Raw genomic sequence first — 13,775 nt, forward strand, 5'->3', positions numbered from 1 at the left:
AAGACAGAAAATGTCTCTATCTTTATAAAATACTTGTCAAAACATCCATACTCAATATAACTTCCTTCTAGGCATAAGCTCCCATGTACTTACATGTAAGTGGTTTGGAGCGTTCTTTTGAAAATAGGTATTTGATGTTGTCGTTAATAAATCGTCCCCCTCGTTGCAGTCCTGTAAAATATTACTCGCATTCTAATCATCTGTTGCCCCTTATATTGTATCTATCTTTTTGTCTTACTGTTCAAAACATCCATAGTCAGTAATGCTTATTTCTATACATATGCCCCTGTGTACTTAAAGGTAAGTGGATTGGAGCGTTCTTTTGAAAGTAAGAATTTGATGTGGTAGATAGTGTTACAGAAATTATCTCCCTTGTTGGAGTCCTGTAAATTGTCTCCAAGTGGTTCACATATATTTGCCGATCAATACCTTTTCTCCCCAGCGCAATAGGACACAGTTAATCCCTGTTATAGGTTTTTTGCTTGTCTTGAATATATACTTCATTTCATGGATAGCATCCTGTATGTATTGACACTACTTGTGGCTTTAGAGAAAACCACCCCTGCCAGCAGAACACACTCTGCTAAAGCAGTGATCCACGACCCATCCTGGTACATCGAAGAACCACAAGAACAAAAGACGAAAAAAGAAGAGAAATCAACATTTGAACACGGTGTGGGCTGTGAGGAGTGTCCTTTCAGAACGAGGTTCTAATGTCCATCAGAGTGTCATACTGGGAATAGGTGCATTTGTGGTGAATAAGATGGGAGGGTCAGCAGCAAAGTCTAGAGTGATGTGCGCTCATCAGGTTCAGGGGCCACAGGGACACAATAGCTTCTCATTCTTGATGCTCTTCTTGTAGTTGACATCTTCCACCTCCCGGCGGCTGTACGGTCGACTCTGCTGAATCCTTTGTTTGAGGTTAGTTGCCATCCAGATTCTGAATGCTGAGTGCGCCTGTCAAGCTAAAACTGCACCCCAAAGGGGAACAGCCACCTGTATGGAATTTGGAGTTCCACACATTCAAAGCTGATTTGTCATCAAGGTCTATCCTTTTGTTTCGCTCACTTTGAGCTTGTTTCTGATAAACGTGCACCTCACATCCAGCAAAGCATTAGGGGGCCAGGCGCCTATCTTCTTCCGGGAGACGTTCCTTCAAGGAAACAATGAACACTTTACCAAAATGTCTCTAGGCCTTGCTTCAGCTTCATGCCTTGGATTACCCGGGAAATTAGCCCTGCCGTTATGATCTGATCTCTTTTGCATCAGAGAAACCAAGAATTTACCCAACAAGCTCATGAACGCAGCTAAGAATGCTTGCGTTTTCAGTTTCCTCCTTTAGGTTTTTTATGTAAACATTGCCTGTAAGGGAACAGTTCTGAAGGCTTTCAAGCTGGAGGACTAGGTCTTGCAAGATGTGTTTCAGTGATTCCAATTTGTCGTATTGATCCTATGGGACTGTTTCAATCATATTTACATGATATCCGATAGACGGTAAGTATTCCTGCATATTTACTGCCATTTATGTTAGGCTATCAGCCAGGTGGCTTAATTGGTCTTGAAACATGTCCATCAGTTTGTCCTGAAAGGACTGTATGCATTGCTGGATACTTTCCTTTGTGAGCGGAGCTGTCTGGCTTGGTGAGGAAGCATTATTGCGCGTTCGCTCGCTGGGCGGTGGAGGTGTGCACTTGGTGGAATTTTTGTCACCTTGGAACCAGCAGCACCATCAAGTCCCTCTGCAATCTCCTCATAAGGCCTGATCACTCCCCAGCAGGTTGGTGATGTTGGAGGAAACACTGTCATAGTGTTGAGGGTGGTGAGATGGGACTGCAGAAGGCACACGTGCCACGGGCGGTCTCTGGCGTGCACGACCAGTGAAAGACTGATGAGACTTGAGATGCCCATGCAGGCAAACTGAGGCGGCACATGAACCGCAGGCTTGTGTACCGTGAATACAGTGCTCATGAAACATCACGTGCAGTTTATGAACCAAACAGGTGACACACAGAGATGAGGTAGCCTTCTCCGAACACTGCTGGGGCCAAATGACACAACGGTCACTGGAGCGTCCACAGCAGTATCGCGCAGTTTCTTCTGGCGGCCCAGTTTAGCACTGCGATGGTGGTAGGATAGATCTGAGAGCCAAGGTAGCGTAGCTTAATTCTGAGGGTGGGACACTAGAGAGGGGCTGTGCAAAGGGGAGGGACAGTTTGATGTGAAAGGCACTAATCGTCGCTGCCCACAGCCCAATCTCCCACAAATACCCCTTGCTCACTGGTAAGAAGTGCCCTGTATGGTCTGTAGGCCGGCAGGAGCCATGGACTGCGGGTCTTCGAGTGCTGCTGATCTGCACGAGCAGTGAACCGCTGGTGGTGCCTCCAGGTCAAAATCTGATAAATATTTCCAGTTTCCCATGCAGAGTTTGCGGCTCATTTCTATAAGGCAATATCACATGAAAGATACCATGAAGCGGGCTGACTAACTGTGAGATTCACCTCCAAGGACGACTATGCAGCATATGTTAGCGCTTCCCTACCACCATGATCAAGAAAAGGGGGTGGGGGTAGGAACTCAAGCCCTGGGCAACCTCTGCTGGAGGTTGCTGGCCACGCCCCCAAGGGTGGCCATCTTGTTACAGCTTTTGATGAAACCTGAGACCATTTTCTGATATCCCACCACCACTGCAATCAGCTGCTAGGATTTCCCTGGGCCCTCTGTTTAGAGTGCAGGAAGATCAGGGTTCATTCCCATGGGGAACTGTGGCAGAGCATTAAAGGCTATATTCCCATGAGGGGAGCAGGGTGGTTTAAAGGTACATGCAACATACAATAACTGAATTTCCACATAGGACACATGCAAAGGTATCTTCGTCTTTATAGACATTTAGCAGGAATGAAAGGTAAGTACATTACTGATGAGTAGCTGTATTGATTTGGTTATTGTTGGGCACCGACCTCCACAGAGGTTACTAAATGTTCCAGAATCTGCTTTGGTTGCACCTTTGCAGTAGTTTTAGACAGGGTTCTGTGGTTAGGATCGAGAAGAGCTATCATACTGGAGGCAGAGTCAGCACAAGTTGCAGTTCTGCTCAGTTTGCACCCAATGGTCTCTTACAGGTGTAATGGTGTTGAATGGAAGTGGCAAGCCTGTGGGTGAGGCAAAAGCAGCTGTCGAAAGTCACAGTCCAGCTGTGAGGTTGAAGCGTGTGCACGCGGCAGCCCTTAGCCAAGCAGTACTCATTGAGCAAATGCTGCGGGAGAAGGGCCGGTGAAATCTGCTCAAACTTTGTTTTCTAAGAAGCCATGTTCTGGACTCGCAGGAGATGGCAAATGCCAGCTTTAGGTAGAAGCTGTGGGGCTGCTGGTGCAATCTCCGCTCAACCACAGCGCAGGCCTCTTTCAGGATGCAAGGTGGCCTAGCAGATCAGTGATTGGTTGAGGGGAGGAGGCCCTAATGCTGACTCCTAAGCCTCAGGGATTGGGAACATGATGGTGAAACTTCTCAGCGTTATGGGCAATTCATTGATATGCAGAGATGAGCCACTATGCACACTCTCCAGATGGTGTACAGCCGACGTTCTCCTTATTTCTATGTTTGAACCCTTATACATGTACATAGAATGTGTGGTTACGCTGTGCCTTGAAATGCAAAGTTGCTGAACTCAAATTTTAAATGTTTACTTAAAATTTTGTTTTGGAATTGATGGTTCCCCTTTGAGTTTGCTCAGTTGGCGGCGTGCAAGTCCTGACCTATGCTGCATTTGTTCCCCTCCTTTAGAAGCCCCTAAGGATGTACTCATTGAAGTCCCTCGTGTGATGGAGTTGGGCCAGTCCTATGCAGTGATATGCCGGGCAACACAGGTAGCTCCAAAGAGATACTTAACCGTGTCTGTCAAGAGAGGCAACGAGACCGTTTACACCGAGATGTTTGCCCAGGATCTCACCGACAGCAGCATCGATGTCATGGTCAACCACAACATCATTGCCCAAAGAAGGGACCACGGAGCTGAGTACACCTGCCTAGCACAGCTGGACCTGCGACCAAACGGAGAGGTCTTTGGAAAGTCTTCACCCCCAGAATCTGTCAGCGTCATTGGTAAGTTCGGTCATTTGACCTTTTGCAAGATTCTTTCTTCTAAAATGTTTATTTCTTAAGGTGAATCTGTCAGACATCAAGACTAAGCAAGTGGGTAGAGGTATCAATTTTCTCAGCAAGGGGCAACAGTCGTGCACAACCGCACTCGAGCCTAACTGAGTGCTAATAGCACCATGGTCCATGCCGGTAACTTACCGACTCCGCCATGGAGAAAGGGGAATTACCACCCCATTACAAGGTTGGCGGGGCGGTAATTCCCTCTTCCTCCATGGCCCTTCCCCATTCCCATTTTTGCCCCATAGGGCTCAATGGGAATGGGGAAGGCGCTAAGTACGATACCGCAAATTGCGGTACCGTACTTAGCAACAAGGTCCCTTTGCGGGTCCCTACTTTAATGGCTGGTGTAGACCAGCCATTAAGGTCGGGTCCCGCAAAGGGACCTCGTAATCAGGCGCTAATGGGTTAACGGCGCCGCAGCCTTTTACGGCGCCATTAACCCATTAGCGCCAGGGTCGTAATGAGGCGCAGGGCCTCATTACACATTAGGCGGTAAGGGAATAACGGTACGGTAAGGGATTACCGGTATCGCTAAAATCCCTAGCTAATCATGACCCGGACTGGCCGCTATTAGCGACACCGCTAAGAACGGTGCCACTAATAGCGGCCAGTCCGTGGACGCACGACCCCTCAGGTCGGAAATAGCGGCATGGCGCTAATAGCACACCATTACAAGGCATGCAGACATGCAAATAGCGGCATGGTATTGGCCGAAGAAGCCCATAACGGCATGGAGTAAATACCGGCATCGCGAACCACCCGTTAAGAGAGCTGAGTAGTGTCCTCACCTGCCACAGGTGGCCACAACAGCACGGGTGGAGGCAATGGAGACTGGGGCAGCACAAAAGGAGCACACCACACCACTTCCCACACCCCTTCCCACACCGAGATGGTTCCAATACTTGCAGCATTACATGGGCTGGAGGACATGATTGCATTGCAGCACGAACAACAACAGGCAACACAGAGGAGACACAGGAGGAGGAGGATGGCGATACTGGCCCAGCAAGCCACACCAGTGCATCCAGTAATACCACTGAGGCAGCCAGCAATCCCCAGGATTCTAGCCATTCCATTCAACCTAACCCCTGAGCAGACACACACCCTGTGCCGCCTGGACCGGGATACCATCACCACCATGGTGGACATGATTCACAACGACATAATGAGCCCCATAGACATCCGTAATGCCATCCGCCCTCTACTGAAGGTGGTAACTGTGCTCCACTAGCTGGCCATAGGCACCTACCAGCATACGGTAGGGCAGATGCATGGCATTTCACAACCAGTATTCACACGCACGCTGACCCAGGTGCTCGATGCCCCCCTGAAGCACACAAGTGAACACATATCCCTGCCAGCGACAGCCCAGTAGATCTCCGACGACAAAGTTGGCATCTATTCACTGGCATGCATCCCAATTAGCATCGGGGCAATCGACTGTACCCATGTGGAAATGGTGCCCCCACATCACAATGAGGCAGTCTACCGAAACAGAAAGCGTTACCACTCCATCAATGTCCAAATGGTATGTGACTCAAACAAGAGAATAACCCATTGTCGTGACCAATACCCCTGATCAACCCATGAATCAATGGTCCTGCGGAACTCAACGATACCACGCAACATGGAGCGGCATGCTGGACAAAATTTGTGTCTACTTGGTGAATAGCAGGCAGCAGGGCAGGCACACAATAAAGCGACATACATATGTACGCCAATGTCCACCAACGCAGCCCACAATGGAGAGGACACGAAACCACATGCAAGTAGTAAACTGCACAACAAAGACATCAATCCATAAAGCAATACATGACACATCTATCCACATGCACATTGCACATCATACCATACCCTACATGACACAAAGATGCTACATGCAGCCAATATGCATAATGTAAATGTGCGTTGAACAACATCACAACAGATATGCGCCCTTGAGTGCATGGAAAGGGATCACCTGTAGCCATTGTACCAAACCACACCCATACACTACTACTGATGTGCTGCTTTACAGCATGGGGACATTGGAATCATAATGGCAGTACACTAGCAGTGTCGTACAAAGGTTGTCTGGGCCCAGGAACACCTAGGACCTATCAGCACCCAGGACATGGGAAATACTGCCGGGGGCATACATGGTGCACGTCCACTTGTAGGGACTAGAGAGACTAGCTTACCTTCTCACATTGCAGTTACACTGATCGTCTCCATGCATGCTGGGATTCGTGGATGCCAATCAGAATGCTAACAGAATTAGTGTGAAATGTCAAGATTGCAATTGAGGTGACCAGTAACAAGGCCCCATTGTTCCAGCCATGCAGGTGAGGCTGACTATCCCCTTAAGAGTTGGCTCCTTACCCCTATACGGAACCCACAGAACAGGCACGAAGAGGAATAGAACCTTGCACCGAACCGTACCCCGTCGTGATTGAGCAGGCATTTGGCCTTCTGAAGACATGGCTCCGGTGCCTAAGCTGGCCGGGTGAGGCTCTCCTGTACGGCCATGACAAAGTGCCGAAGATAACCATGGCATGTGTCATGCAGCACAATATGTGTATCAGACGGAATGTGCCTATGCTCCCTGACATTGACATGCAACCACCTGATGAGGGTGATGTTGATGGGGATGAGGATGGGGGAAATGGGCCGGCAGGACATGCAAGAGGCGATGGCCAGGAGGGACACGATGTGCGTAAGCATCTGATCTATCAAATATTATGAGAGACATGGTTCAATTCTTTTGGATGGATATGGGTATTGTTGCCCGGGCGTATGTGGTGAGGCGTACAATGGGCCCTGTCCCCAATAAAGTACACATACACAATGATGAAGACCAAGCCTGTGTTTCAACTTGTCAACAGGGGGTCGTAAATGGCTTCCTCTTGGAAGGAAATGGGAGGGGCGCCGCTTCTGGGAGCCACCTCTTTGATTGAATTAGGGGAGGATTACCTGGGATTGCAGGAAACAGAACAATGAACTTTCCTTGGCTCAGGCAAATGCTAAATCAGGGGGTCGTAAATGGCTTCCTCTTGGAAGGAAATGGGAGGGGTGCCGCTTCTGGGAGCCACCTGAGCTGGAGGCGGGGACAGACAGAAATTCCCCCATGTGCTTTGGAACCTAAACAACACCCATCTGGGCCAGAGCATAATTTTAAAAAGATGGATAATTCATAGTACGGAAGTGTCAAACTTTTGTAAATAATATCATTATTTCTGTGATTTTTCCGTGCACATTTTAAGAGGTGTTAGGACTCTGTGGTATGTTCTGGGGAGTAGTAGCGGAAAATAGGTCGTTACGTCAAGTGTCTGTATGTTAAAAATCTGACACTTCATCATCTGATGCCCATATTCCTTGCGCACATTTGTGTAAATTCTGGAAAAGTTTAGAGGTTATGTTCTGGATGAAAAGGGCAGAATTCTGTCAGAAGTGGACACAACATCTTACAAAGACAGTGATTGGATGGTTTGGAGCTACAGAAAATATGTTAACTGCACGTATAATATTAGAAAAATTGTACATAGATAAATACGCATTTGGATCAAAAATAGATTTGTGTGCAAAGTGACAAGGGGAGTGTTCTTTCTGTATGCCATAAAAATGACACCGGATGACTCACAACTCTGTTCTCCAGTGAGAGCACAGAAAATCCGCTAACCCATCAGGATCTTCAGAGGGTTGGGCATAGAAAGTCAGCCTTCCCACCCACTTTCAAAAGACATAAAAACCCACTGAAACCCAGGTAGGGACATTCACTTTCAACTTCAAACTGATTTATTGTGAAGCGCTTTGCCCGACCAGACAATATCCAGAAGGACCATATCCAGAACTTAGAATCCAGACTTCAGAACTTGTAGCAGAGAGGCCTAGTCCACAAGCTGAATCCTTTTCAGAGGCCTCAGAATCCAGCAACCTAACCAACCTATTAAACAGCTGAGCAAGCTGTTTGATTCTGGCCTAGAACCCTGTGCCAGAAACACCCTGGAAGCAGAACTGTATCAAGAACCGTGACCAGACCAGACCGCTGTGCAGTGCCGAGATCAGAACCAGAGATCCAGACCAGAAGAGCAGAGCAGACCCAGACCAGAGGCCACGTTGTGAGCAGAACCAGTGCCAGAGACCGTCCGTGGCGAGGGAAGTCCAGTCCCAACCTGACAAGATCTTGACGGCCTAATGCCATTCTGAATCACTCGGAAAAAGTGCAGCGAATTGCAATTTGAATCAAATTTCTCCACCTGTCAAAATCGCTGTCTTTTGCTAGCAACTGCTGAAATCCGTTTTCAACCTGATAATCCCTCATGAATCACTGATAGTGTTGACCTGGAGCAATCTTAAGTAGCTATCACCTACCCTGAATCTCCTATAGGGAATTAAAATCATTTTTTTCGCATATTTTCACTTCATTACAAATCACATTTAAAGTATTTTTGCCTGTGTTTTAAAATCATCCCGGTTGCTCTAAGCTTGCTAGGGGGGAACTGAATTGGTATTGCATTTGATTGTATTCCTGAAAATTGTGTGCTCTTCTTCCATCTCCTTATATTGCATAGGGGGGGAGTGAATTGTAAAAAGAAAAAGTGATCATATTATCTCTTGTGGAAACCATCTCAGTTATTTCTGTGCTGCATTCTTTTCCATCATTGCATTTCCTTGAACCCATAAAAGCATTCTCAGCTACTTTATCCTCTCTATACCAACTCCTAAGTAATTAAAAAAGTGTGCTACTGTAATATGATCCCTTGTTGATCACTGTCATATTCATAAGTGTGCTATCAAATATTAATTTATTTATAAAAGTGTGATATATATCTTGTTTAATTTTTCAATAAATCTTTTAATTTGCAAAACAAACCTACTTCTTGGCTCAGTGAGGTCAGGGGGATTCGAAGAGAGGGTGTTATACAAGGGTTTATCATCCAGATCTATGAACTTGTCATAAAAATATATAAATAAGGGCTTCCCTTGGGCATCCCAGGCTAGGCACTGACTTAGTTGGAGTATTGAATTGAGGTCACTTAACAGTTGGGACGAACAGACTTGACAAAGAAGGAAACAAGGTCTGCCAGCCAGGGTCAGGGATCCACCAGGGCTTGGAAGAGCATCCAAACCACTCTTCTTCATCACAGTGCCTGGTAGGAGGAAACTAGGTCTGCCAGCCAAGGCTATGGGTCCACTACAGTTTGGAGACTCATCCAAACTCCTGGCTTGGTGGAAAGGAACCAGGTCTGCTGATCATGGTCGGGGACCGAGAGACAGAGAAGAAGCCGGAGAAAGGCCAATTGAGAAATGTAGATATCCCCCACCCCCTCCCCTAATTGATGAACAGTATTACAAGCCTGAAGAAGGCTGGGCAGGAGGACATCCCCCAGCAGTTGATGAACTGTAACAGAAGCCTGAGGAAGGCTGGGGAAGGGAGCTACTCCCCCAGCACTTAAGGAACTGAAGTTTCGAGAACTGTCTTTTAGCACGGGGAAGGGAGTCACTCCATTGGGCTACGAAGATCTTCTTTTTATTTAGTTTCAACTGAGAGTGGGAGGGATAGAGTTAGGATTCTGACATTGGATATTGGGACTTTTGCCATTGACATGCTGACTGTGAGATTAGGTATTTTGGTTGAGGCAGGGAAACCCCTCTTAGATTTAGGGCAAGATAAGGTTTTCATTCGAATAAAGGTTATTGCCAGCCACCATGACCCCTCCCTGTCAACGTCTTACTTTTGCTCCCTTACACCTGCCAGCCATCTATGCAGAGATTCAAAATATGCAGGATCGTGGTCATGTTAGCAAGTGGCATGTTTCCAAAGTACATGTTTATGCAAATTCTCTGTCCTCTCCGGCCCACTCTTTTTCTTCCTCGTTAACACGAGAAGCTCTGCGCCCCACATCTTCTTATTGACCACCCATCCCCGGTCTGCTACTTACCCTTTCTCTTCACTGATCAGTGCCCCAACTGCTTCCGGAGCCCCTTCCACTCTCTGTGCATGTAAGCCGCACCATTCTGTCTTTGTCATGGGTCGGTGGCTTCACTACTACACTGTGGTTGAGGGGGAGTGGCTCGTGCATTGAGTACACCCTGTAGCACCCAGATATTGTTCTAATTTTTATCTTTGAAGCAGGGAAACCGCTGTGAACTGATTCCTCTCTAGCATCTTCTGTCCAGTTTTCTCAAATCTTCCTCTACATGAATGCCCCTGACCCCCATTAAGACATCCGTGAGCTGCAGCAACCATTACCGTGGATTAAACAGGATGTTACATATATGGAACCTCAGGATTGCAAGAAGCAACAGCAAAGAGGAAAGCATCCCTCTTGGTCAATGGCCTGAGCAGGCAAGGACAAAGGATATTTCAGACCATGCCCCGACCATTTAGGGACAAAGGGCATTCCAGACCGTTCCCTGACCATGCAGGGACAAAAGGCATTCCACATCGTTCCCTGAACAGGCAGGGATAAAGGATATTCCAGACCCTGCATTGAGCCTGAAGGGACAAAGGATATTCCAGACCCTGCATTGAACGTGCACGGACAAAGGATTTTCCAGACCATGCCCTGACCACGCAGGGCCAAAGGGCATTCCAGAACGTTCCCTGAACAGGCAGGGACAAAGGATATTCCAGACCCTTCATTGAGCATGCAGGGACAAAGGATATTCCAGACCATGCATTGAGCAAGCAGGGACAAAGGATATTCCAGACTGTGCCCGACCATGCAGGGACAACAGAAAATCCAGACCATGCCCTGAGCAGACAGGGACAAAGGGCATTCCAGAACGTTACCTGAACAGGCAGGGACAAAGGATATTCCAGACCCTGCATTGAGCATGCAGGGACAAAGGATATTCCAGACCATGCATTGAGCAAGCAGGGACAAAGGATATTCCAGACTGTGCCCGACCATGCAGGGCAACAGAAAATCCAGACCATGCCCTGAGCAGACAGGGACAAAGGATAGTCCAGGTTGTGCCCTGAGCGTGTAGGGACAAAGGATATTCCAGACCCTGCCCTGGCCATTCAGGGTCAAAGGGCATTCCAGACCGTTCCCTGAACAGGCAGGGATAAAGGATATTCCAGACCCTGCATTGAGTAAGCAGGGACAATGGACATTCCAGACCATGCCCTGAGCAGACAGGGATAAAGGATATTCCAGACCGTGCCATGAGTTTGCAGGGACAACGGATATTCCAGACTGTGCCCTGAGCATTCGGGGACAAAGGGTATTCCAGACCGTGCTCTGAGCATGCATGGACAATGGATGTTCCTGACCATGCTCTGAGCATGCATGGACAAAGGATTTTCCAGACCGTGCCCTAAGAGTGCAGGGACAATGGAAATTCCAGACTGTTGTGAGCGATCATGGTATCACAAGTAGACACTGACACAAGAGCTGCACATTTCAAACCCTTTATTAATGCTTTAAAAGGAGTTGGAAAACTGACTTGCCCTATAACTAAGATGGGAGTATTCTCGACCATCAAACAAAAAGAACATACAGTCTTAGTCAGTCCTTAGTCAAAATAAAATGGTCTATACTAATAAACCTAATGCCGGGCCTCTTTCTAATACAATAAATGTCTAAAGGGAATGTGTATTGCAAAAAGGAAAATCAGTGTTCAAAAGAAATGTTAGTATGGTTGAGTAAACTCTCTTCCCCACGTTTTGTAGCACGGGGTAAGTTGTCACACTTGGACCTTGCGACACATACAGATCTTCAAACAGTGGATGCCAGTGCGCGTGGTTGAGGCCCTACATGGCTGCAAAAGAGGCTCTCACAGAAACTGAACAAAATCACTCGCTAATTGCGCACAACTGCGGCCAGTGACACATTTCAGAACCCGTGTGTGGGGTAGAAGATTGAAACTGTGGAGAGACCGCACACCACTTGTGAACATTGTGGCACCCAGGAGCGTCTACAATCAGGCAGTGAGGGTTGCAAGATTTGCCTCCAAGAAGCAGTGATGCAATTGTGTGAAAGAACACATGCCAGGGTGTCAGAACTGGCAAACAGACTGCCGCGCATAGTAGCCACGGCTGATTTATGGACTAGACAAGGTGGCACTGCCACATTAGAAGGGTGGAAAGCTGGAATGGGAACACTTTGAATGCACCAGCTAGTAAGCAACTAAGGCAGAGGGCAGGGGCTGTCTGGAGTTGCAGAATGACAGGGAAATGGCACCTGAAATACATGACTATGCTCCAAGGTTACTCCAAGAATTCGTGTTCATCCCACCAGTAGCAGTTACAGAGAGGGTCATTATGTGGCTTGACTGGCATAAGGGCCAAGCACTCACTGAAACAATCAGAGAAGGTTATTGGTGGGCTCAAGGGGGTTCATGTCAGGCCTGCAAAGAAAGAGACAAGAGACTAATAAGAAGACACTGCTACAAAGCACAGAAAGGCAGCCAGAAGCCTGGACACAAGTAGGTGTGAACCTCAAGGGCCTCGTGCAGCACAAGAGACCAGAGCGGACGAATGCGATAATAAAGGGAGAATACTCCTCAAAATGAGTCCCAGTGAAGTTTATTGAAGATATAAACACAGGATCCACGATCATGCGTTTTACTGAAATATTCAGGACAGAAGTAAGTGCTAAAAGCAAAGTGACCGACAACAGAGTGCAATTTATATCATAATTAATGAGGCGGTTCCTGGAATGGAACTATGCTGCACACAGGGGTGAAGCCAGAAAATGTCAAGTGGGGGGACTCATCAACAAATGCAATGGGATGTGACGTCACCAGAAATTAGCATATGAAGCTAAAATATGCACATTTCATTAAATTGGCTTTGCATACCCACCCAAATTAAACAGACGAATGGCATTTGCCTTTCATAAAATCAGCACACACACAAAACCAAGAGAGGATATTTTCTTCTAATAGTGTTTTTGAAAACGTTAAAGGGTGTGCATGGTTTAAACTCCAAGAACCAATACAAATGTTTTCCCTGGGACTTGCAGTAACGAAATTGGTTTGTCATTTTTCATCAGGTTATAGTGCAGTGCTGAAGTGTCCGGCCTACAAACCTGACGACTGTGGTCGACTTCAATTCATAAATTCAAAGAGAACATCCAATGTTTCTCTTTCAGCTGGGGGGGGGCTGATTCCACCCTCTGAATAAAGTCCCTCCCCCCAACCCCTTGCGTGTAATCCAAAGATCGGAACTTGAATAGCACTATTCTGTATGATGAAGACGAGGCAAGCAAACAGCCTGCTGTCCCCTCACTGCTAGCTCAGGGGTAGGTATGGGAGAAGTACGGTGCAGAGTACAGGGGCGCAGGCACGCAGACAAGAGAGCCATGCTGCTTGTTTGCAAGGCCACAGCGGTACATAATCTGAGAGCAGGGCTCTGGGTGAAGACAGTCACATAGCACAATGCAGCACCACAAGCATTCAGAAAGAGGGAGAACATGACATTCAAACAACTGAGGGCAGAACATGGAAAGAGTGGTTCAGTAGCAGACAAGACAAGCTGGGGAAATAGACCACTGCATGCAGCTTACTGGAACGGATCAAAGTACTGAGAAGCGATAGGAAGAAGAACAATGACAGAGAAGAACTGACAGGAAGGAGAACAATGACACAGAGAAGAACTGACAGGAAGAAAAACAATGACAGAGAAGAAC

The 13,775-nt window shown here is 47.3% G+C and overlaps 1 protein-coding gene across 3 annotated transcripts in view; it reads left to right on the plus strand.

The window, feature by feature from the left end:
- LOC138447751 (intercellular adhesion molecule 4-like) overlaps positions 1–13,775 on the plus strand; it is a 190,425-nt gene that overhangs the window by 139,680 nt on the left and 36,970 nt on the right. For all 3 annotated transcript variants that reach the window (XM_069604064.1, XM_069604065.1, XM_069604066.1), the window contains exon 3: positions 3,781–4,098. In XM_069604064.1, coding sequence (XP_069460165.1) covers positions 3,781–4,098 — 318 coding nt within the window. The remainder of the gene's footprint in view (positions 1–3,780; positions 4,099–13,775) is intronic.

The sequence above is a fragment of the Ambystoma mexicanum genome, chromosome 3q (genome assembly GCF_040938575.1).
Source record: "Ambystoma mexicanum isolate Mex_15411 chromosome 3q, UKY_AmexF1_1, whole genome shotgun sequence".
NCBI lineage: Eukaryota > Metazoa > Chordata > Amphibia > Caudata > Ambystomatidae > Ambystoma > Ambystoma mexicanum.